Genomic DNA, 23,756 nt, shown 5'->3' with positions numbered 1-23,756 from the left:
CCAAAATGCTACTTCAAGGGGACCAGTGCTTCCATATGTTCATTGCAGCATTGTTTACAATGGCCAAGATGTGGAGGGAGGCAGCTAGGGTGTCCACCGATGGATGAATGGATAAAGAGGAGGTGGTACATATATACAATAAAATGTTGCTTGGCCATGGAAGGGAGTGGGTTCTTGCTATCTGCAGCGTCATGGATGGACCTACAGGGTATTGTGCTGAGTGGAGTATGTCAGACAGAGAAAGACAGATGTAATTTTGTTTAATGTGGAACCTAGAGGACAAAACAAACAAACAAATAAAACAGAACAGAAACAAATACACAGAGAACATTTTGATGGTTGCCAGATGGGAGAGGGTTGGGGGAGTGGGTGAAAAGGCGGAAGGGATTAAGAAGTACAAATTGGTTGTTACACAGTAGTCATGGGATGTAGGGTATAATATAAGGAATATGCTCTGAAGTCAGTAACATTGAAATAACTATGTATGGTATCAAATGCGTACTAGATTTATTGGGGTGATACATGGGAGAAGGGTTGGGAGGCAGGGTGAAAAATATGAAGGGATTAAGAAGTACCGTGTTCACCCAATAAAAAGACCTAACCGAACCATCAACTATAATGAGTCTTTTGGAGCAAAAATTAATATAAGACCCAGTATAATATAATATAATTAATATAATATAATAATACTGGGTCTTACATAATATAATTCATATAATATAACATAATATAATGTAATATAACATAATATAATACTATATCGGGTCTTATATTAATTTTTGCTCCAAAAGACGCATTAGAGCTGATGGTCCAGCTAGGTCTTATTTTGGGGGAAACACGGTATAAATTGATAGTTACAAAAGTCTTGGAGCTGTAAAGTAAAGCATAGGGAACATAGTCAATAATATGGTAAAAAATATGTATAGTGTCAGGTGGTTACTAGACTAGTTAGGGAGATCACTTCTTAAATTATATGAAGTCTAACCACTATGAAGTACATCTGAAATTAACATAAAATAATACTGAATGTCAAAAAAATTAAAAAATATAAAAGTGGGAGGTAATACTCAAAAAAGGCCTTTTTAGCCAGCTTAATTATTTCATTGCAACACTTTGTTTTTGACATCTCATAGCCTTACTCAACTCTATCACCACCAATCTTCCCAGTCATACTTTCCAATGACTAGGAAGAGTGAGAGGGATAATAAAGAAAAGGGAAAGAAAAAGAAAAAACAAACAAACAAAAAAACCAAGGGGCCAACAGTTGTGGCCTCAGGGGCTCCCCTGCGTTGGCAACTATGCCATGGACTGTGAATTCCTGTAGATCTATCTACCCAAATGCTCAGGAAAGCCAGGCTGCAGCAGAGAAAGACAGTAGGGATAAGAAACCACTGTTTCAGAGGAACTGTTTGCGAAAATCTTCTCCCATTCAGTTGGTAATATCCAAAATATACAAGGAACTCATGAAACTCAACAACAAAAAAACAAACAACCCAATTGAAAAATGGACAGAGGACCTGAAGAGACATTTCTCCAAAGAGGATATACAAATGGCAAATAGACATATGAAAAAATGCTCAACATCGCTAATCATCAGAGAAATGCAAATGAAAACCACAATGAGATATCACCTCACCCCAGTCAGAATGGCTTTCATCAACAAAACAAATAGTAACAAGTGTTGGAGAGGCTGTGGAGAAAAAGGAACTCTCATACACTGTTGGTGGGAATGCAGACTGGTGCAGCCGCTATGGAAGGCAGTGTGGAGGTTCCTCAAGAAATTACGAATAGAATTACCATATGACCCAGCAATCACTCTCCTGGGTATCTACCCCAAAAATATAAAAGCATTTCTCTATAGAGACACGTGTACGCCAATGTTCATTGCAGCTTTGTTTACGGTGGCCAAGACATGGAAACAACCAAAATGTCCTTCGATAGATGAATGGATAAAGAAGTTGTGGTACATATACACAATGGAATACTATTCGGCGTTAAGGAAAGATGATATAGGAACATTTGTGACAACATGGATGGATCTCGAGAGAATAATGCTAAGTGAAACAAGTCAGACAGAAAAAGCAGAGAACCCTATGATTTCACTGATATGTGGTATATAAACCAAAAAGAACAAGACAAACAAATGAGAAACAAAAACTCATAGACACAGACAATAATTTAGTGGTTACCAGAGGGTAAGGGGGTGGGGGGTGGGTGATGAGGGTAAAGGGGATCAAATATATGGTGATGGAAGGAGAACTGACTCTGGGTGGTGAACACACAATGGGATTTATAGACGATGTAATACAGAATTGTACACCTGAAATCTATGTAAATTTACTAACAATTGTCACCCCAATAAAATTAATTAAAAAAATAAAATAAAATAAGAAACCACTGTTTCACTCCTATACTTAGAAATAGCCTGAGATCCAAAAAGTCCTTGAACTTGAGGCAATTGGAAAGCAACCACTTTGGCCAGGCAGGAGTGCTGACTAGAGAGGGTTCTGTAACATGAAAACAAGGCAAGAGGACATCCTCTAGAGCTTCCGGTTGGAGATAGGATTCGGTGATTCAGGGTGTCTAAACCCCAGAGGTAGGCATAGGACGCGAAGTGTGTGTGTGTGTGTGTGTGTGTGAGAGAGAGAGAGGGGGGGGGGCATTTTGGCCTAGCCAAGAAGTGTTGTGTCCCTCAAAAACATATGTTCAAGTGTTAACCCCTGGTTCCTGTAGGTGACTTTTTTTTGGAAATAGGGTCCTTGTAGATGTTATCAAGTTAAGATGAGGCCATTCTGGATTAGGTTGGGCCCTAATCCAAAAGCTAGTGTCATAAGAAGAGGGACACGCACACACAGGGAGAATGCCACGTGAGGTGAAGGCAAAGATCGGAATCATGCTTCTGTCTACCTGCCAAGGAACACCCGCAACCACTAAGACCTGGAAGAGGCAACAATGGATCCTCCCCAAGAGTCTTCAGAGAGAGCAGAGCTCTGCAGACACCTTGATTTTGAATGTCTAGCCTCCAGAACTGGCAGAGAATAAATTTCTGTTGTTTTAAGTCACCCAGTTTGTGGTAATTTCTTACAGCAGCCCTAGGAAACTAATATTGAACAGGAGGGAAATGGGCCCTATTCCCCACAATTTCAGGGACAGGTAAGGATAAGGTTTATCAGAATGAAATAAGCATGAAAATGGAGGAGAGAAAAGAAGTGGGGGATGGGTCACTCTGTTCTCTTCAAGTTGTGAATAGCCTAAAAGCAAGAATGAAGACTCTTTAGACAGAACTTGGCATAGCACCATAGTATCTGTATATCTTTTAAATTTACTTTTACAACAATAAATGATGATGGGCTTTTGCCAGGGTTGGAGCCTTCCATTAACTGTCACTGCCCGAGGTCGTTGTGTGGTCACTGATCACTTTGCTGCCTTCCCTCACTAGGTTTGTGTTTCTCCTTCAACATGAATTTGGCATCCTCACAACTGGCAAGGGCGTGGTGCGGGGTTAAGGCTGTCACCACATGTCGACCAGGCTCTTACCCTTACCTGTGCGGACCCCATACTTCAGGGTGTCTCTGCAGTCAACCAGGATCTGCTCCAGGGACTCGGGGTGGTCGGAGAGCTCCAAGTTGAAGCCCTCCATGCCTTCCAGCAGCTGGTGTGGGTGATGGAAATCCAGCACCTTGGTGGAGCGATCAAACGTCTTGCGGACATAGTTGAGGAGTATGTCCACCACCTCCAGTAGGAACTGCACAGTTTGCTCCTCCCCATTCTTAGCCGGAAGCAGATCTGAGGGGGTCGGAGAAAGCCAACAAGTGGTTATCACCTGACTCATATCTGGCTTTCCTATGCTCAGAAATCCCTAATATCAGCTATGATATCTTTATAGGCTAAATTTCATTCCAGGTATGTATACACATTGAGAATCTGAGGTACTATCTCCCTAGAAAAATGCATATATGCATATACACAGGAGTTTTGCATACACTTTCTGGGGGTTCACAGGCTTTCTGATAGTTAGGCTGCTCACCAACAGAATAGAGTGTTTTGAGAGGCCATGAGCAGCCTGCCACTGCAGTTGTCCATTTGCAGGCTGATGGGGCACCTGTCAGGTGTGTGATGGAGGGGGCTACTATCTTGCCCCCCTTGTACCAGGTGTGTCCCTGTACATCCAATTCAGACACCAGGCTTTGTTTGTGTCATGATGTGCTTGATCTGTTGATGGTGGAGGTAAGGCCTCTATGGGTAGAAGCTGAAGTCTCCCCTGAACAGGGTGGTCCTCTGTGGTGTCCTTAGACAGGAAACTAGAACTGGAAGATGGGACTCAGGAAGGTGGGAGTTCATCCTTTTGGGCCTGAACTTTGGGATGTCTGCAGGTGACTTTGGATTACTGCCTCAGTTAGGCAGAGTCAGGCTGGGGGATTACGGAGGAAAGTTGTAGAGGCCCCCAAATGAGGCTGTCATCCATAGCTCAAGTGCTGCTCGGCTATACATGATGCTCTGTGTCTATTCCCTGGATAATCTGAGGTTTACTGAAGTCTTGTTTACTGATCTGGTCTGGCCTGTCTGGCCTGTGAGGAGTTAATGAAAGGAGGTGGTGGTGGGTTTACCTTTGAGCTGTTTGGGAGAGACAGCCTGGAAAAGCACCTTCTAAAACCAGTGATGTGGGTGCAGCAGTAATTAGTGAAAGATCTCCAAAAGGAAAATGAGTTTCAGGACAGCACATGGTCCTGAGGCCCAGCCATACAGCTTCCCTCCCACAGGGTGATTTTGTTGTTGTGGTTGCCAACCTTGGAGGATAAATGGGAATTATGGATTTTTAATATGCAACAGTCCTTCAGATTCTGAGATTCTATGAATCCATATTTGTCCCTGCAATTGTCTTTAGAGTTGACTGTTTTATTGACTGCCCTCGTCCAACTTCCAAAACAATAGAGACCTGGGCACTAAGGAAGGAGGGATTCAAATGTTGGAAAAGCAGTTTCATGATGGTTCAGGGAAAGTAATGACATTTTTGGTAAAAGAAGTAAAATTTTAGGAAAAAGTTAAGAAACTGAAATAGGGGACCTACTCGATGGCACTTGGGCTGTGGTGATGGGGGAAAAAGGGGGTGAGGAGGGATTACCTCGAGCAAACAGGTTGGAGAAGTCGGTCTCCGTGCGCCGGAAGTGGCCATCCCTGTCACTGTTTTCACAGGAAATCAGGTTCTTGGAGGACTGCCTCTCCCTGAAGGCGCTCATAAGTCGGCTCTTCTCTTCCAGGCTGTTGGTCCTTTGCAGGAAGCCTGTAGCACAAGAAGCTGGGTCAGAGGTAGTCCACTGAAATCCAGCCTCAGAGGGTCAGCTGCTAAGCCAGGTTGACTCTCCAAGCAGGGTTCTCACTTCTCCAGAGAAGCTGAATGTATTTTATACATAAGGGCTCTGGCACTGCTTGCCTTTAGGCGGGGAGGGGGCATTGCCAAGTGTCATTAGTGGCACAGACCCAGTCATGCAAGAGAGAAAAACAGTAAGCAAAGCCCATTCTCTTCTCTGAACATGACAGTGAACTCAGATTAAGTCAATTGGACAGCTTCCACTCCACTAACCAGCCCCAGGATGGGGTTTTAAGGGAAGGATGTAATTGGAGATGATGCTGCCAGCACTGGGTTTAGGGGTTGTGCAACCAGAGGGAGGAGGGAGTGAGGACCAGAACTGGGGATTGGAGAAGATGCTCTACCCAGGGAACTAGGCACAGCTTATAGGTTCAATGTAAGTGTAATTTTTCTGACCCAAACCTGAAGAGCAGCTTTCCCTGTTTTTGCATATAGGTATTGGAGAAAGAGATTAACAAAGCTTAAAATCTTATGTGTGGGGACATTTAATTACCTATTATGGAAAAGCACTTTGCTAAGCATTCAGGATGGGGGACCTATAAAAATAAATGAGACAGATCCTCTGCCCTCCAGGAGCTTACAGTTTGGCTGATGGTGGCCAATGTTGGAATAGAGCTAGAAAGCCATCCGAGAACTCCATGGAGATGAACTCTGAGCCCAGGGTAGGATTCAAAGCACTTCTCCTCTGCTCCTTGGAAGGAACGGACTCTCTGGTCTGAGGGGATCAGTGCAAACACCACCAGCAGCAAACAGAGAAGTAGGTTGAGCCAAAAGGGCTGGAGACTCCGCTAACTTGGAGCACACAGTTTTCCTCAGCACCCCCAGCCATCCCCTCTGAGCTCAGGGCCTGCAGACCCACTCCTTCCTTCAGCATCTCCTCCAGTTCAGCCTCAGTCTTAGCCCTGAGCCCGAAATGCAGCACACTGAAAAGCAGAAGAGAGTTCTAAGCTTCTTGGTGACCCCAAAGCTGTGTTTGTAAATACCAAGATCCTTTGGGGAGTCACTTGCTTCACAAGGCAGGCTTAGAGGAAAGTCCCAGGAGGTTCAAGGAGAGGCAGGTTAATCTGGGGAATTCCACTGTACTGCCCAAGACTGCAATTCAGTGGTGAGGGGTGGAGGAAGGCGGGATGCAGGGGGAAGGCTGCAGTGATTAGAGTCCTCCCACACACTGGAGTGGGCTCTGTTTTTGGAGGGAAGAATAGGAAGGCAGAGGCAACAGATCCTTCCTTCTCCCAGAACCTTGTAAACTTATCAGTAAAGCTCTAACGCCAGAAGGAAGAAATACATTATAATAAAACTCCATAGTTGGATATAAAGATGGAGCTTATCTCCTTTCCCTCGCCTCTTCTCCTACTTTTGGGATTCCTCCTCCAAATCCCCAGAGTCCAAAACCAGGAGTCAGCACTCATTCGCCAGAGGGAAGCAGGATCACCTGAGTTCCTGAATTCCCAGACTGCTCCCCTGCTTCCCAAACAGGGAGCTGTGGAAATTTGCCAGGTTGAAAAGACCAAATCCAAGTGGCCTAATGGAGGTGAGGTCCTGCCTGCTGAACTACTTTTAGGTCCTTCACTTCTAGTTGGCCCTGACCCACTCCTGGGTAAAGCCTTAAGTCTCTCTACCTGAGACCCCTTAGAAATGCCTTTCCTTTGGGCAGCTGCAGGACCTAAGACCTCCACTTAGACTTTGGATATTATCTCCAAAGGAGGTTTGGACACAGGCATTCTCAGAGGTGTCCTAATAGGGTTGAGAGATGACAACTGTGACACAACTTCAAACCTATATCCCATTCCTGGATCACACTCCCTGGGGTGCACTAGGAATCAATCTTTTCTATAAATCCTGTAGTGATCTTATGACTAGCACACTGACATTGCATTACCATTTATGCTAAAAACCATTAATTTCATAAAATAAACGATGTATATTGTTATTGAAATAACAATTTCTTAAGAGGTATTTGTTTTCTAAAATATCAGGAGTGTCACATAAGGTAAAGATGCCAGGCCTCTCTGGGCTCCGAGAGGCTGTGGGAGGACCTGTATGCTTCTCCAAGGAAGGCTAGGTGGTGGATGACATTGAGTTCCGTGTGTTGACAACCTCCCTGCTGGCAAAGAGTCCCTGGGACTGAAGTCGACTGTACTCCCTCTTGCTCTCCACCCTAGCTGTGAGGACCTACTTTAAGGTTGTAACTGGTAACCTAGCTCAACATTCTTAAGAGGCAAAGAAAGAGGCAAAACAGAGGAGAGCTGAAGCTGAAGTTGGCTTTGGTCAGGTTGTAGCACTGGCTAGCTTCAAGGGGAGGAGAGGAGGCAGCCTTGTTAGGACTCCACCTCTGGGCTGTGCGGAACACCTGCTACTGGTTTCTTACACTGCCCTCAAACTCAAAGGACTAGAGGGCCCTGTGAGGGGTGCAAGAGTGGGGAATGAGAGTGCACCTGACTAGAGCCAGTTGTTTCCAAGTGGAGCAGAGAGCTGTGCATGGCATAAAAACACGAAATGGGGCCTGAAGCCCAACCCTCCTGTTCTCACTGAGCTGCAGTATGGAATTGTATCTACCAAGAGGAAGGGGATCTTTTTCTGATTTTTAACTAACAGTGCCCTGCCAGACCTCCTCTACTCCACCTTTTTTATTTCAAGAGAAGCCAGAAATACAGCATATTTGAAGTCTCTGTTTAAAAGTTGTCAATTGACACAAAATTAAACACACACACACACACACACACACACAAACACACACACACACAGACACACACACACACACACACACACACTGCATGGGCTAAATAAAAGAGCTGAGGCTGTAATTGGCAGCCAGTTTGGGACCTCTGCATAGATAAATGAGGGAGGCCCAAGGACACGCTGGGAATTTAGCAGAGTCCAGAGCCAGAACTTAAGACTCTCTGCGTCTCCTTTCATTTGGGTCATTGCCACCATGCTGGTAGCCACCTCACTCTTTACCTCTTGACAAGACCCAGGATTTCTTATAGCTGATTACTCTCTCAGGGGATTCTGCTTCCAGAGCTAAGGGTACCACTGCTGATACCCAAGATCTTCCTTGCAGCTTCATTCCCAGGGGTTCCAGGGAAGGGGTAGGAGAATGGGTGGGGGGAGAATCTTGGCAAGGTACTGAAGACGTTTGGGGGAAGGCGGTATCAGGGCAATGGATTAGGAGGTGGGAATAAGACCATAGTCTAGTCCCTCTGCTATTTTAAGGTGAAAGGTCAAACCAACCCCAAATAGTGTCAGGTCACAGAGAGCACCCTTCAGGTCACAGAAAGTTTGGGATGAAAGGAGTGGAGGGGGCTGTGGATTTAGGTCAAAACCAAAGACTGCACTTTGCCTCCTCTAGATTAAAATGAATTGGTCCAAAGTATGGAAAATATATCTTCCTGGTGTTTTCTTTCAGAATCAAACCTCATGTGAAGCCTCCTAACCTGTGGCCCCCAAAAGCAAGCATTTCAGCAGAAGGCAATATCCCCTTAATGGAGTACCAGCCCTCTCCTCCTGTCACTGTGCTTTGCAACTTTCCTGAAATTTGTGTGGGGGTAGAAACCGAGAAGAAATTCTCTGAGGCTGGTAGCCCCAAAGGCCCAAAAGCTGTTCCTCAGAAGAAGTTGATGCAAATTCGGAGACCCACATTCTGGGATCCAGAGAAGCTCAACTCTTTCCTGTCCCTTTACCCTTTGGCGATTTGGTTTTCCTCAAAGGGGGCATTAGACCTTTTCTTCTCACAGACTCCGAGGGCCTGCAGTCTGGGAAGCTGGGAGTACCGCCTGTGCTGAGGGTAGGAGGTGGGGATGCGGGTGGGCGATGGCTGCGCCCCCCACCCCCACCCCCACCCCCGGCAGGCCCAGAACCTTAGAAAAGTAGCCCTTACCCCAAGTCTCCCCCACCCTCTTCTCTACTGCAGAGGATGCCCAGGGCTCGCTCAGTTCTGCTCGCCCGGCTGCATGACAATGACTGCTGCTGAAGCCCAGCGCCTAGCCGAAGGGACCTGGCGCTGAACGGGCCATTAAGCGTGGAATGGCGGCGGGGGGTAGGGGGTTATTTATAGAACAAAGCCGGGGCTGCTGCCAGCTGCCCCAGCCCCCGGGATCGGAGACCCGGCCTCGCCCCACGGCCTCGCGTGCTGGAGAGGGGGCCAAACCCGGCCGAGGCAGGGCGGGGTTTTCCTTGGAAAATGGCTAGGTGTGGAGTTGAGCAACCCTTCCTCACAGTAAATGCTGCTTCCGGGATCCAGGGCATAGAGCCCTGGAAGCAGGCCGCTCAGGGAAGGGAGGATGGTTCCCAGAAGCTGCTAAAGAGCCCCTCTCTGCTCCGACCGCACACTGCCACTGCCCTGGGGCCAGGGACACAGGAAAGCTGGGAAGATCAGACCCAGAGCACATCCGCTGCCTGATGGCTCTGGGGCGCTCCTGGGCTGTGGCGGCGGGTTTGCCTGGTGTCCGCTCTGCCGCTATCTCCAGCGCACAGCAGCTGACGGATGGCTCTTTAATAAGACCCTCGTTAATCTTCCCCCTCCTCTCCACCGCCTGCCGGGGGACATCAGTATTTTCCGGCCCGATAAGGCTAGAGATTTCAGACGGTGACTTGTAGCAAGGAAAGCAAATCCTCATTGTTCAGCTGGAGCCACTAGGCTGTGTCCCTTCGAACAAATCTCCTTTTTTCCTTAAAAAAAAAAAAAAATTACATTCCCTGGGCGTTTTCATTTCAGACCCTCACGTCTCCGGAGAGCTGTTCTCCTCTCCAGCTCCCAGATCTATTTCGCTTCCTCTGGCAAATCGTGTCCAACTCCCCCTTTCCATCTTGCAGGCCCCCCCAGACCCCCCCAGCCTGCTCCCTGTCCCTCACCTCCTTTCCTTCAAAAGCAAGCTCCGCAAAAGCAAACCCTCCATCTGCGCTGCCCGCCTCTCCCTCAGGTAGGCCGTCGGGGGTGCAGGCTATCCCTTTCTCTTGGCCTTTGAGGCCACAAAGAACGAAATGTAAATGCGTCCTTCGAGGCCACAAAGAACAAAATCTAAATCCGTTATGGCATCTCGGGGCAAAACATCTCAAGCCAGAGAGGCCACTTTCAACGCACGCGATGGTAGAGAGGGAAGGGGGACAACATGTCAGCCACCGTCTTAGGCAGATAACGAGCCAGGAAAGCCAGACCAGTTCACCTTTTCTACAAAACCTTCTAGACACCCGCAGAGCGTAAGGGTTGGCACCGCCCCGCGCCGGGCAAGAACAGCCCCACTGCTGCACAGGGGTGGGGCCGCTGTGCTCGTGCGCTGCTGCCCAGACACCCCAAAGGGAGCCCCACGGTCTCAGGTAGTCCCGGACCGAAGCCCTGGAGATGGTCCCTTGGCGCCAGGTCAGGGGAGGGCAGAGGAGGGTCCAGGCCTGCAGAGGAGCGTATCTCCACCAGGCCTCAGGGCTGCAGGTACATTAGAGAAACCGTCCCCCAGAGCCGGGATATCCTTCCACGTGCGTCCCACTTTCCCGAACCCTCCACGCCCGTTGGCCGCGCGCCACCTTGCCGGGCCCCAGCCGGCCCTTTCACTCACCGCAGATCTTGAGCCCCAGTTTCCTCGTGCATCCATGAGCCACGCCGCACCAGGTGTCATACGCTGGAAAGCAAGAGAGGTGCGGTCAGTGAGGCTCAGACCGTGAGGGGCAGGGCTGAGGGCAAACGTTTTCTGGGGAGGGTGGGGCAGGTCTTCGCGTGTACTCCTCATTAAAATATCTTTCCGGAAAGGAGCAAGGAGCCAGATCTGGGGGCTGACGAGCAGACTCATGCCCTCCCAGTGCCCATTCACACACCCCTCCTGCTCCCACTTTCAGGTACTGAAGGGTATCTCTGCGAGGCAACGCACCAGAGCCTCGCCGGAACTCCAAGCAAGCCACGCGAGGGAGCCGCGAGGAGGCAGGGGCCGAGTGAGGCAGGCTAACCGGAGTGCAAAGGGTCACGCTCCGCCGCCGGAATCGCCCAATACCCACCCGCCAGGCCCTGTCCCTGGGTCTCTGCCCCGCAAACTCGAAGGGCAACCACAGCAGCCCGGAAAGGGAACACAGAGGCATCTGGGACCAACACGTCTCATAATTTCTTGGCGGGTCTCCAGCCGAGTGGCAGCTTAAAATAAACTGGCATGAAATGGGGTCGCGGAAGAGTTCAGGAATTAATTGGGTGAAAAATAGTATTTGACTAGATGATCGGGCTCGCTTGGCTGCTCTTCAGTTGGACCCGGGAGTCGGGAAGACAATAGTGTGCGTCCCACTCCTCCTCCCTGGCTCCCTCTTCCCAACCTGCCCCTCATTAACCCTTCCCTTGACATCTCGGGTCTGGAGCAGGAGAAAGCGAAGGGAATCAGGCACCTTTCCCCTGGCCCTGCCGTATTTTCAAACTCCACAGGGTCTATCCCGCCCTTGGGGTTCACCTTCCAGCAAGGAGCCCGAGGGGTGCCCGCGGAGCCGCATGTGAGCTGCTGCGGTGGGCCAAGCGTGAAATTCCCTTCGGATCCTTCAAAGCAAAGCTCCTCCAACCACTCCCATCCCCCATCCAACCCTGACCGTTGCCTTCAGCCCTGCACGAGTGTTGGCTGCGATAAGGAGAGTGACATCCATTAAAACGAGGCACAACAGAACCCCAGCGGGGAGAAGAAATAGCGCGACTCAGTGAGACGGTGTGTCACAGATGGAGTTCCTGCAACAGACAGGAAATCGGTGCGAAAGCAAAACCCTAATAATAATACCGAGCTGATCAAGAGCTATTTCCACCCGATAAAGAGCTTCCACTTTAAACACCCATCTCAGCTAATTTTCATAACAATCTTATGCAACAAGAATGCTAATCTAAGACTCATTTTACTAATAAGAACCTTGAAGCTCAGAGAGGCTAAGCAAGTTTTCCAAGGTCACTCAGATAAGGCATTGGAATTCAGACTGATTGCTCTGCCTTTCAGAGCTGGGGATTACAGTGAAAGAAAGGGAAAGGGAGATGGGAAAAGGAACAGGGAGAGCCCTTTTGGTGTAGCGAGTTGAGGGGAGGAGGGACAGCAAGAAAGAGGGGTCTTGGCGCAAGAGGCCGAATATGGTTGCGCAGATTGGGCAAGGCCACCTCCTAGGAGACCGTGCAGGGGCACAGAAGTAAGGCCAGCTGGGAGAGCGAGGACGAATCTTCAAAACAGAGGAAGAGAGTGGTCAGAGAGCCCGACATTAGCGTGCAGTCTGGGAGGTTGGGACCAGCGACAGCGTTCTCTGGACAGGTGGCTGCATGCTCTTTCCCGGCTGGGTCCTCGACTATCTTCCCTCTGCCTCGGAGGCTTCCGGTCGCGCCAGGCCATGTGCAAACTCAGGTCAAAGCCTCTACTGGGTCTCGGATCTGGGGTTGGCACATGCGCTCCACCTCTGGCTGCCACCGGGAAGAAGGAAGAAGGAGCGCGGCTTGGCAGTGGGGGTGCAGGACTCAAGGATGGGTGAACACAACGGCCTCCCAGCCCCACCAGGCAGCAAAAGAGGGGCGGGAAATGTTGAGAGGACTGGAAAAGGAATCCATCAAGACCGGAGCAACAGACAAAGGCGAGCAGGCCCCTCGTTCCTCCCTTCCTCCCGGCCTGTTCCGACCAGCTCTGCAGCCCGTGCCAGGTTCACGTGCCACCAGGACTGGCGGCTCTCCCGAGCCCCTCTTTGTTGTGTTGGGTAATTGTAGCTCGCCTGGGGGGCGGGGAGAGGGAGCTGCAAATGGAATTGGAATGCAGCCTAAGGACTTAAGACAAGGCCTCCAGCCTGGGAGCCACTGGCAGCGCCAACGGGTTGGGGGGGAAAGGGTCTTACCCCATAACACTCCCCATCTTCGTTGATGGAAACAATCAACGTTTTCTCAAGCTTATAGAAAGTGCCATAAAAGCGCAGCAATAAGCCCTCCTAAACACACTGCCATCCCTAAGACCCACTTATATAGAAAATTGGGGGCGGTTATTATCGGGAGCTGATAGATTTGGGGGGAGGCACATTTCAAGCCGAATTGGAAAAAGAAAAACAATTCTCTCTTGCCCATGCCTCCACAGAACAGGAGGAAATCAATCTGAATTAAAGACAGATTGTAAAAAGGGTTGAGAAGCGCATTGAACCAGGGGTGGGGAAGCATAAATCTCCCCCCCCCCATCTAGTTCCCGTTTTCTTCCTTCCTCTTTGGGACATGTCAATTGCTGACAGGTCTCCTGCCCGGGAGAAAAGAGAGGGGTGCTCTTTTCTGCCCTGGCAAACCTTCTGGCCTCCTCCTGGCTCTCCACCTCTCATCACTCAGGATGCTGCCCACTCTTCTTTCTTTTTTGTCTTTGGGATGTAATTAATTGTCTAAAATGTCGAGGCTCCATCTCAAACCATTTTATGCACCTTTCTCGCCTCTGACTTCTCCCTCACTCGTCAATAGCTTGACGCAAATTTGGAGCAATTAGGGACCCCGAGTTTTCTAAAAGCTGCAATTAACGTCGAAATTTCCGCTGATTATAGACTTCAAGCACAGCGCAGAGGGAAAGAAGGAGGGGGTCTAATCTCGTCCCAACGAAAGCAGGAGACAGACGACTCAATTCCCGCGGGGACTCCGGGCTCCTCACACCGTCCCCTACCCTGACCCTCGACGTCCCACCAAGCAAAGAATCCACACACAGGACAACAAAAACAACGCGCTCCCCGCCGGAACCTCCCTCGCAGCTAAGCCCTCACGGATCGCTGCCACTTTGACCCTTCACGGTTCCCACTCTCCAGCGCCCCCAAATCGCCTAGCGTCCCCGTCAGCAGAACGACCTCTGGCCGGGATCGGGTCAGGGCCCCATTTCTTTCCAGCCTCCATCATCTCCGCGCTCCTCCTTCCCTTTCCGCCAGCGTAGCCTCCTCACGTCCCAGCGCCCCCACCTTCCTCGCAGTCGATTTGATGGGAAACTGGGACAGGACCTACTTGTGGGGCGCAGGTTGGTAGTATTGGGATCCGCTCCCGCGTTCGAAGAGGATGGGGACGAAGAAGGGGTCGAAGACGCCATGAGCTCGGTGGTCCCGGGGCCTCTGCAGTCTGGGGTCCTCGGCCCGTCAGGCTCAGGAACAGGCTGTAGAGACAAGCGATAGCTGTGTGGGGAGGGCTTCCGGGGTCCGGCGTGCGAAAGGCGACTGAGTGCTCGGAGCGCGGGCGCTCCTGCTGAAGTCGAGGCTCGGGAGAGAGAGGCGGGAGGAAGGGCAGCTAGCCGGCTGGGTCGGGGTGCGTGGGGGGGGGGAGGAGACGTGCGCGAGAGCTCAGAGACTCCCGAGCCGGCAACGTAGTCCCCGGCGGCTCTCCAGTTTGGCTGAGCAGCGGGGCGACCTGGAGCGCAGCGCTGAGTCTAGAGGAGCCCAAGGCCAGTGCAGGACGCGAGGGTGCGGGGGACCGGGCTAGGAGACGGGCGGCTCAGCGAGCGATTCTCCAGCCTAGCCGCGACAAGCCCCATTGGGTTCTCAGCAGCCGGCCGGCGGGCAAACGGGGGGGAGGGCGCACGGGGCGGGCACGTCTGGTTCGGTGTCTGGTTCCCGTTGTTGTGTCTGGCTAATTCCCTGGGAAGGAGGCTAACTGCTCTGGAGACCGAGGACTTTGGTGAGACCAGGTGAGAGGAAAAGGTGAGGGTCCAGATCTTTACATTCTCCTTCGGCCTTGGCAGGGAAAGAACTACAGTCACTTTGCAAGCCTGGCAGCCCGAAAGCAGCGGGTCGCACCCTCGCTCGTCTCCCTCTTACCCCACCCCACTATGAGCCATCTCGCAGCCTGGGATGAGGCTTGGTCTAGGTTTCTGTGACTCCCCTCCACCCAACCCTCTGAGGTCCCCGGGTTTCTCGCAGCACAGACTCGGAGCGGGTGAGGGAGGCAAGAACCCGGAACGTCCCCGGGGAAACGAACTTGCGCCCAGGGCGCGGGCCACAGCAGAGAAGGACTGGTGCTCCGCGCCGCTGCTCGGCGCTGGGCGCTGGCGCGATGGCGTCCGAAGGCCCCGGGACAGAGAGCGAGGGGTCGAACCTGGGTGGGTCTCAGATCCAGCGGCCCACCGCCTCCTCACCCTCCCTGAGACCCCACACCTAGCTCCGCGCGCGCACTCGCCGGCAGCGGGGAGGCCGCAGCTTCTGAGGAAGTAACAGGTTAGTAAACGGCTCCGAGTCGCGCCTTCAGCGGCTGCTGCCCCGGAGCCCTCAGGTGAGACGGGCGCTCGCAGCCGGGAAGCGCAGCAGAAAATCGCTTTCGAGCCACTTCTGCGCGCGCCTCAGCCTCTCTGCATCCCCGAGGCGTGACTCTCTCCGGTGGGGACAGGGTGAGTGCGAGGGCGGGGGTCTCTGAGCCGCGCACCAGCGGAGAGCCAGGCCGCTGAGGGTAGATGGCGGACCCCGGAGGCGGGGGGTGGCGGAGAAACCGCGGGTGGACAAGACCCCGCTGAACCGCCAAGGCTGGGCTCTGGAAAGTCCGGGCGGCCGTGCGCTTACCCACCTGGGCTCGGCCACAGTCCGCCGAGCGCTCCTGCCGCTCCTCCGCGCAGCGATCCGCTGGGCTCGGCGGGCCCCGCCACGGGCGTTAGCTGCCCGGCGTCACCTCCAGCTGCCGCCTCGCTCCCACGACCGCCGTCCCACACGCGAGCGCCCGGAGGAGAAGAGAGCGACCGGGAGAGGCGGCTGCTCGGCTTCGGGGGAGGCGGGGGCGGAGTGGGGAGGCGGGACCCGTTCCGCGAAGGAATCACGAGGCCGCAGCTCCCGGGGGCAGCTGGTCGGCGTAGTGGCGGGGCTACTGTGCAGGTGCCTGACCGCCTCCGGGGCTTTACACGGCGTTTATAAATACAGATCACGGTTGTGCGCCCGGAGGGGGTGGGGGGAGGGCCCGATGAGTAATCCAGAACGTACTCGACACGTTCTATTTTTTGAAATAGGCAATGTCGGGTGAGAGGAGGGAAAAGATCATTCCTAGGAAGAATTCTGCTTCCCTGAGCGCTTCTTCCTCCCTCTCCTCCCCCTAACCCCATATCTTCGAGAAGACAAGAACAGTGGTATAGCCTCAATTTCTTTCCCCGCCGTTCTTCCAGATCTGCGACCCCGCCACGCTTCCCTGAGCGACAGCTAGCTCTGTGTCCTCGCTGGCTTTCTACTGAGCCAGGATTGTTGTAAAAGCAAAGGAAGCAGGAGGGCGGGGAATGACACTTAGACCCTTGAAGGAATCTCCATCTTCTTTGGACTTATTTCCTCGTCCAGCTGGAGGCCTCCCCAAAGCACTTCACTTAGCACAGCTACCCGGTGCCACGGCAGAGAAAAGGGTCCAGTTTCCCACCCACTTGGTGCTCGCTCCCTCCTACTGTGCACCTAGTGTAAATGAATCAAGAGGCTTTGGCTAGAAATAAATGATAACGGTTTATTCAAGGGTCTTAGGGTTTGCAAACTGGAAACACAACTAGGCAATACCTAGAGTGTTCCCATGAAGAAAGATAAGCTGGGGGTTCTTATGGCACAAATTCTTGAGAAGAATCAGTTCTGCATTCTTAGCCTCTGGATTGGTCCCAGATGGTAATCTTCTCATAGATGACTGGTGGGCTGGATAATGGATGTCAGGTGATCTGGATAATGAAAATCAGATGGTGGGGCTACCCGAACGTTCTTTCCTTAGTCCTTCAGTGGGTAACCAGAGGGTTATCTGGAGGTTTTGATGTACATCCAAGGCAGTGACGCAAGATTGGAAAGTTAAAGTTTTAAGTTCCCAGGCTAGTTAAAACAAGAATAGAATTGTTTCTTCATGCCTCAACCTACTTGATTTTAGTAATTTAGCAGCTTGACTAAAGTGATTCCATTTTATTTCGTCATTCTATTCCTCGCTGGCTTTAGTCCCCTTGGTGATGGGGAAAGAAGTAATCCTGATTGATCACATCTGAAGGTTAATAACATGCACTAGCGCCGCTCTACACCCACGGGAAACCCGACCACAGAGTTGACCAGTGTGTGTGCGTGTGTGGGTGTGTGCGCGCGCGCGCGCGCGTGTACTGACGGACCCTTGCTTTTTAAGGATTCTCCTTTCGCAGTATTTAAGCATACTTAATGAATTGCCGAGTTCAGCAAGTCCTTCCTCACAAAATCGTTCACAGAAAAATGTCCACCAGAGGGCGCCAGGCGCCTAGAGACCGGGAAGCATTGTACCAGCCTGGTCTTTCCCTGATGCGCCAGAGCCTACACCTGGAGGGGCGGGCGGGGCTGCTACCCTCCTGCCCCCTCAGTCCACCCCTCAGCCACCCTCCCTGCTAAGTTATGCTCTCCCCTTTCCTTTACCTCAACTTCTTTTACTTTAAGGCAAAACAAAGTTGGTCTTTGTGTGTGTCTGGATGACACCCTGTAACCAGCGATTGCTTTTCCCGTTTACACAGTGATTTTTTTTTCCTGTTGCGATGCAGCAGGCAAGGGTTATTTATGGGCATGTCTGCGGCCTTGCTGGTCCACCCGAAGCTCGCCCCATCTCCTTCAATGTCTTATCGCCTTTCACCACAGTGGAAATGCTGAAAATCTTACAAATCACTGAGAATTCCATAAGGGATATTGAAGATTCTTCCTGAGAAGATATAGTCCGATCAGTAAGAGGGATCTCGCTGTCAGGTTTGAAATAACCGCGTTGCCCTTGATACTAAAGAAAATACTGTCGCCCTCTCTCCACCTCACAATAAAAGCTCAGGCACTTTTTAAGGACACAAAAGCATCCTCAACTGAGGTAACAGCAGCTCCAGGCCAGGAGCTCGGGTCTGAGCACGGTGGGTGTGCCCACTCCGCACAGGAAATGTCCCTTGGAACCTTGCACCTCCCAGCTTCTCCACCAAGCTGGAAACGCGCGGTTTATTATAAGGCTCCACTCGGAATTCCACCTCGTCCCCTCCTCTACCCTCTCTAAAAGAGATGTTGCACCAATCAGGGAGCCCGTTGCCAGTGTTAAATCATTCAAGACGAGGGGCAAGGAGACAGGAAGGAAGAGGCGACAAATCCCGCCACCCCTCGGGGTCTGCTGTCCGGGGAAGACGCCCTCTCGCCCTCTGTCTCCCCAACCTTCTCCCAAGACTCGAGATTTTTCAAAGGAAGATTCGTTTACCTTCACCTGTGGCATCAGATTGAGATATTTCCAATGACTCCCTCTTTGACCCCGGTGTCCATAACCACTCACCCCTAACGTTTTAGCCAAGAAAATTGTCTCATTGGAAAAAGAAATTACCTACAAGACTAGGTATCCCAAATTAAAGCTGAGTCTGGTCCAGGTGCGAGGACATTCCTCCCTTTCTCCTTTATGGAGGGGGGAGGGAAGGGATGAAGGCTAGTCCTTAATTTTAAAAAATGTTTAATTAAATATCAATAATTAATTAAACGGATATTTATTTATCACCTACTGTGTGCCAGACACTGTTCTCATGGAGCTTACACTGTCCAAGCAACTTATATTATCCCTGCACTCATGGAGCTGACATTCCAGCCAGGCGGGGAGAGTAACAGACTTGGGGGCTTAATTGCTTTGATTTATTCTCCAATTATCTCTCATTCCAACCAGAATCGTGGGCTCAGCGGAGATGGTAAGGAACTGGAATTCCACACAGTTCCAGCACGAGTTCGGAGACAGGGCCCGGCTCTTTCAGCACCAAGGACAGCGCCCACAGTTAGGTCCCCTCGACCTCTCTGGTCCGCGCTTCCGTCCCCAGCTTTTGGCCAACCCACCCAGCTCAACGCGGCCCGCCTCCCACCCGCCCCCACCCCGACCCCTGGTAGTAACTGCTGTATTTGTTTTCCCTTGTTGGTGGGGGTGGGGTGGGGTGGAGTATTTCGCCCCTCCTCTTTTCCCCGATTAGAAATCAAAGGGAGGGTGGTTGTGGTTGTCTTTTGGCTCTTCAGAACACTTGGGATCTATATTTTTTTTGTTTGTATTTGTCATTCTTTTTTTTTCATCTTTTATTAGTATTGTGAAAATACTTTGGACAATGGGGGTGGAAAAGATGTCCTCTCTAGGGACTCGAACCGGCGATGAAGGATGGCCCGGAAGGGCGTGGTATCCGCCCAGCTGTTTCGTTTTCTTCTGATCTAAGGTTTAGCGCTTTGAAGAAACGGGAACTCGACGCCCAGAGGCAGTAGGGGTGGGCGAGTGCGACCCCTCCAGACTCTCTCCGGGGTTTGCGAGCCTGAAGCCCTGGCTACTCGATCCTGTCCGCAAGAACAACCTTCCTTTAGGTCAACGTTGGCTGGAACTTGGGAACACGACCCTCCGCCCACAATGCCCTTTCCCTGGGAGGTTTAAAGATATTCCAGCTGGATTTGGAGCCCAACCTTTCGGCAAAGGAAAAAAGGGAGTAGGTGGGGGGTGAGTAAGGCATGGAAGCCCCACGGTCTTCGGGGGAGATTTTTATGCGTAAGATATGGTCCACGTCAAGGTGAGTAAATAAGAAACGTCAATCTTTTTTTTTTTTTGACGTATTTAGTATTTTTAGCCTCCAGGAAAGGTAATTTAGAGCCATGATATTGGTTCATTTCAGCTGGCAATTTAAGGTCTATTTTAAGTATCTTATTTATGACCAAAGAAAAGGGGGGGGAAATGGCAGTGATCACCGTTTAAACGTCTGTCTCCCGAGACCAGGGAGGGCTGTGGGAAGCCTTGTTAACCTCACAATCGGTTTTTCTTAGGCTGGAGCTAAGGTCTATTCGGTGTGTTTGTGTACTCTAAAGCTAGCTCCCGAGATCATTCCGGACTTTGGGGACCACTGCTAAATCGACACCCATACCCCAACAGACCACACTACACACACTCCTGGGAGATAGGAAAGGGTTAAAAGGTTGGCGTGGGAGGCAGAATTCCAACCAGAACGTTGGAGAGGACTCCGGAAATTACCACCTTTTCTCCTAAAGAAGAGAGCTAAATTGCTCAGATAATAGTCAAATAGTCCCTTCCCCCTTGACATTCTGAACATGAAAACATTCCAATATTAAAGAAATTAATCAAGGAGGACAGAGTGATTTGTATTTGAGAAAATGTACAAATCTTTAGACGCCCAATTCTTGCCATTCCAAACATGAAGACAAAGGCACCACTAGGTGGCGATAGATTATAATTTCTGAGGAGAAACAACGGGCCCAGGGGAGCAATTCAAGGAAAACTGCAGGCCCTCTCCAGTTCACCCATCCCCTGCCATATTTCACAAAGCAGAGCCTTTTTTAATGCTGGGGCTGGAAGTGGCCTGAAACACTCAGTCTCTTTGTTTGGTGAAAGAGAACGGGGTGCAGAGTATCCTTTTCCCACAGAGCTGCTCCTCCAAAGTAGCCTTGGGAAGGGAACTCTGATATTAGGCAAGGTGTTTCTTTGCAAAATTGGAGACCAAGGAAATAACAACAGCTCTGGATTGCAATTCTGATACAGAGCTTTTAGGACATATCTATGTTTTCAATTCTCTCAACAAAAACTAAGGCAAAATCAGTCCTTTCCCCAAAAAGTGAGATGCAAGTGATTTCCCATGAGATGCTTTTGGTGAAAGAGTATGAAATGGGATGCTAGGTATAGTGATATTTTATCCATTTCTTTTAGTGTGAAAACTCTTGAACTATTTAAAATAGCAGGCATTTAGCCCTTGTTTCAGACTTAGATGTCTGAGACTGCTGTTTAATGAGAAGGTTCTGACTTAGTCGTGGAGAATATGATAACAAACTTCTATTTCAGATCAGGTTTATTCTCTAATCCTGGCCAGTTACTTAGGGGAGAAAACTGGAAGCTTAAAGCGAGGGGGTTCATCACTGCTGTTCTAGCTCAGTCCCCTTCATATAAAGAACTTACATACAGGGGATGCCAAAAAGATGTAGACAAGTGGACACTTTAGTCAACGTTGCTCAAGCAGTCGTTTGCCGTAATCAGAAGTGTCTGGACGCTGATGGTAACCACGTTGAGCACCTCTTGTAGTTGCAGAAGTCAAACATGACTTGTATTCATCTTTCATTATCGGTATATATTACTATTTTAATATATTTTTTTCCCTTTCTTAAAATGTGTATACCTTGTTTGGTACCTCTGTATAAGAGCTCACTGGAATTTATTCACAAACTTCTCATCTGTAAACCCACACCATGGGTTTTCCCAAAGCAGTTAGTCACCTGGAGCTCATTCTGTCTTACTCTCGACTGCAAGGCTGAGGTCCTGTTTTCTTGGGTGAGTCAGAGATCTTTTAGATCTGCACAACCTGAAACTTTAGGCAGTCCCTAAATATGAGGGTTAAATAATGAGTACCTTCTCACTGGGGCTATGGGCACATTGTCTATACTTCATAGCCAGGGACAAAGCATGGACAAGTGTCAAAGACACTTGAACTGGTATAACTTTTTTCCCTCTTCCACAGATCAGGACTGTATACTCCACTCCCTCCAACCCCCACCCCTTGATATGGGGCTTGGCCATGTGACTTACTCTGGCCACTGGAATGGAGCTTAACTGCAAACCCATGAGTTTTGGGGTGATGTATTATGCATTTTTGTGGTAGTAGCTGATACCAGGCCAGGGAGAGCCAAGGTGAGACTTAGAGAAATACCTTGGCATAGGCGGCCCAGTCTGGCCTCCTGGTGGTGGTGGTAGTGGAGGGGAGTGGAGTACATTAGAGACCTCTTTCTCTGTGTGTCTCTCACTTTGGAAATACGACATGGAAATTAGGTGTTTATTGTATGGATTCTCATTTAACTATCACCTCTATTTTGCTGATGAAGAAACTAAACTCCAAAGAGTTTCAGAGGACTTTCCAGGCCACACACTGAGAAGTGAGCTGAAAACTTCTTCCTTCAGCCCCAGTGCCCTGTATACTGCTCACTGAGGCCTCCTCCCCTTATTTGCTATGTAATAACCACTTGACCTTGATAAAATCACTTAAATCTCTCTGGACTCCCATAATGGGAGGGTAGGTTATCAGAGACCAGGTAAGCCTTCATTTCTCTGAAATAATTTAGTAATAGTATTTTGTGACTCTGCTCACTGGGGCCATCTTGTGAATGCTATGGACTCCTTTTAAGGACCTCTTGAGTTCTTCCAGGCAGCTTGTTACAGGAGGAAAAGCAAAAACTTTCAAGTCAGTCAGATAATTAATTCAAATCTTGATTCTACTGACCAGCTATCATTTAACAATTCTCAATCTAAATTTTCTCATCAGTAAAATGGGGGCTAGTATCGACTTTGTGGGCTGTCTTATTTGATGCCCATAAGACTCACGTTAGCAAGTTCAACTGTGCCTTGTTTATGGTGTTCAATATTTATTCCTGTTCCTCTTCCTTAGTTCACCAATGATTTTGATCCATTTAAATGTTTTCTCCTTGGATGTATAAGCCTAACATTTTATTTTGTTGCCCATTTGTTTCAGAAGAGCTTGATCATCTCCTGACATAGATTTGAGGCACTCCCCTTAGTGATTTAGGTTTTTTAACCCACCGAGAAGTTTTGATTCTAGAAAACTTTCTGTTGGAATATTCACACTCATCTGAGAAGGGGTGAAAGGGAGCCAGTTTTGTGACAAAGTCCTCATTCTGCCCAAGTGATACTGGACTTCTTGCTGTTTCTGGAACATTTTAGGCATACTCCCACTGCAGCAACTTTGCGATTACTGTTCCTCTTCTTGGGGGTGGGAAGAGCTCTTCCCTTAAGTATCTGTAGGATTTGTTCCTCCTTGTTCTGGTTTTTGCTCAAATGTCCAAATGTTATTTTCTCAACGAGACCTTGCTTTTTCTTTCCATTTAAAATGTAATTCTCCCCCCTCTCATAGTACTCCCTAGCCCTTCCCTCTTTTCCTATAACACTTTTTACGTCACTTGACATATTGTATACTTTACTAATTTATTGCTTTTCTTCCCACTAAAATGTAAGCTTCATGAGGGCAGGGTGCTTCTGCTTTTTGTTTTTAAACCAATTATTCTCAGTACAGAAGGGTTCCTAGAACACCATAACCACCCAGTGCATGTTTTGCTGGGTTTTATTTTGTGCAGCTGAATAGATAATATATGCCTAACCTCTTCAGCTGGCCATCTGGAAGGCACCTAGCAACTGCAGAATGAGTGTGGGCAGTCATTTTGCATCAGTTTCTTTTCTACACCTGGAATCAGATAAGAAAAGAGAAGGAAGTCTCAAAAAGTCAGAGTCCCTCGGAGACCTCAATTAGCCTAATGGTAGCAGCCAGTTAGCAAGTTTTGAGACAACTTTCATAAACTATTCTTTAATTCTATTTAGTACATATAATTTTCAGTATTTGTCCGCTTATTTTCTTTCATTGGTGGGTTGCAGGCTAAGAGAGGGTAGCTAGCTCTAGGATGATGATATTGTCTACTGATTTAAGTATTCTGTCTCACCTTTGGTTGACTTCTTCTGATACTAAAGAAGAACTGA

General features: G+C 49.6%; 1 protein-coding gene across 2 annotated transcripts in view; it reads right to left on the bottom strand.

The window, feature by feature from the left end:
• GAD1 (glutamate decarboxylase 1) overlaps positions 1–16,160 on the bottom strand; it is a 41,546-nt gene extending 25,386 nt beyond the window's left edge. Inside the window, exons 1-5 of one of the 2 annotated variants that reach the window (XM_081052371.1) lie at positions 15,849–16,160; positions 14,307–14,451; positions 10,918–10,980; positions 5,123–5,281; positions 3,544–3,786 (exon numbers count right to left, since the gene is read on the bottom strand). In XM_081052371.1, coding sequence (XP_080908497.1) covers positions 3,544–3,786; positions 5,123–5,281; positions 10,918–10,980; positions 14,307–14,388 — 547 coding nt within the window. In that variant the 5' untranslated portion in view covers positions 14,389–14,451; positions 15,849–16,160. Of the gene's footprint in view, positions 1–3,543; positions 3,787–5,122; positions 5,282–9,849; positions 10,037–10,917; positions 10,981–14,306; positions 14,452–15,848 lie in introns of those variants that run through there. The other variant, XM_081052372.1, reaches the window with a different exon arrangement.
• Positions 16,161–23,756: the final 7,596 nt, after the last annotated feature.

The sequence above is a fragment of the Rhinolophus hipposideros genome (genome assembly GCF_964194185.1).
Source record: "Rhinolophus hipposideros genome assembly, chromosome: 6".
Taxonomy (NCBI): Eukaryota; Metazoa; Chordata; class Mammalia; order Chiroptera; family Rhinolophidae; genus Rhinolophus; species Rhinolophus hipposideros.
Note: the sequence above shows the minus strand (reverse complement) of the source record. Positions and strands in the feature narration are given on the sequence as shown.